Source organism: Merops nubicus, unplaced genomic scaffold (assembly GCF_000691845.1).
Source record: "Merops nubicus isolate BGI_N331 unplaced genomic scaffold, ASM69184v1 scaffold11388, whole genome shotgun sequence".
Classification (NCBI taxonomy): domain Eukaryota; kingdom Metazoa; phylum Chordata; class Aves; order Coraciiformes; family Meropidae; genus Merops; species Merops nubicus.
In genome coordinates, this window is record NW_008627772.1 from 59,619 (window position 1) to 60,449 (window position 831).

The 831-nt window shown below is 38.4% G+C and overlaps 1 protein-coding gene across 1 annotated transcript in view; it reads right to left on the reverse strand.

The window, feature by feature from the left end:
- Positions 1–427, reverse strand: part of CDC123 (cell division cycle 123) — a gene marked incomplete at its 5' end in the record, with an annotated part of 31,041 nt that extends 30,614 nt beyond the window's left edge. The window contains one exon of the mRNA XM_008946448.1: positions 356–427. Coding sequence (XP_008944696.1) covers positions 356–427 — 72 coding nt within the window. The remainder of the gene's footprint in view (positions 1–355) is intronic.
- Positions 428–831: the final 404 nt, after the last annotated feature.

Sequence of the window (831 nt, forward strand, 5' to 3'; positions counted from 1 at the left end):
AAGCCTCTGAGATGGAGCTAACTGCATCAGAACAACCAAACACCAACCAGCAGCTGTGCACCCCACACTGGTAGACCCCACAAAGAAAGGGGACAAAAAAAATGAAAGAACTGCTTCTATTTGGTCTAAAATCAACTGTATTTAATGGAATTCAGGATATACATCAGGCACCAGCAAGTCAGGTTTTACTAACAGCAACAGTCAGCCATTCACATGCTCATACAGCAGGAGGGTTACTGCAGCCAGACTGGTCAAATTTTAAAAGCTCATTGTGCAAAACATAGCATGTGTACACAACACAAAGCTCTGAATATAAAATTAATCCTTGAAGGGTGAGGGGGAACACACTCCTTACCTTCCAGAAACCACAAGGGTCCCATCATCTAGCAAATATTCCTTCACATTCTCTGGCAGGGGAAGTATAACACTGGGAAAAAAAATATATTTTCTTTTAAAATTTATTATTAAAATTACTGGTTAAAATAATAAGATTTTAATAAAAATAATTTTTTTTTCATAAAACACACCTCAATAACAGTACATTTTACTCTCAAACACTATGAAAAAAGAAATTTCTCTTCGTTCCCTCTCTATCCCATCCCAAAAAGCAATGCCCATATTTCCTGCAGAGAAGTAGAGGAGAAACAAGCAAAAAATTTACATGAAATGCACAAAAACAGCCGGCTGCCTCAAAGCTCTAAGATATTCAAGGAAAGAGTCTGTGCAGCCAATGAGGGGAGACAGCTTGCTGCTCCCACTAAAGGTTTCCCATCTGAGATTCAAACCAAAATTTGCCTGTACCTCCCAAATGTTCAAAAAAATGCAGGTCTA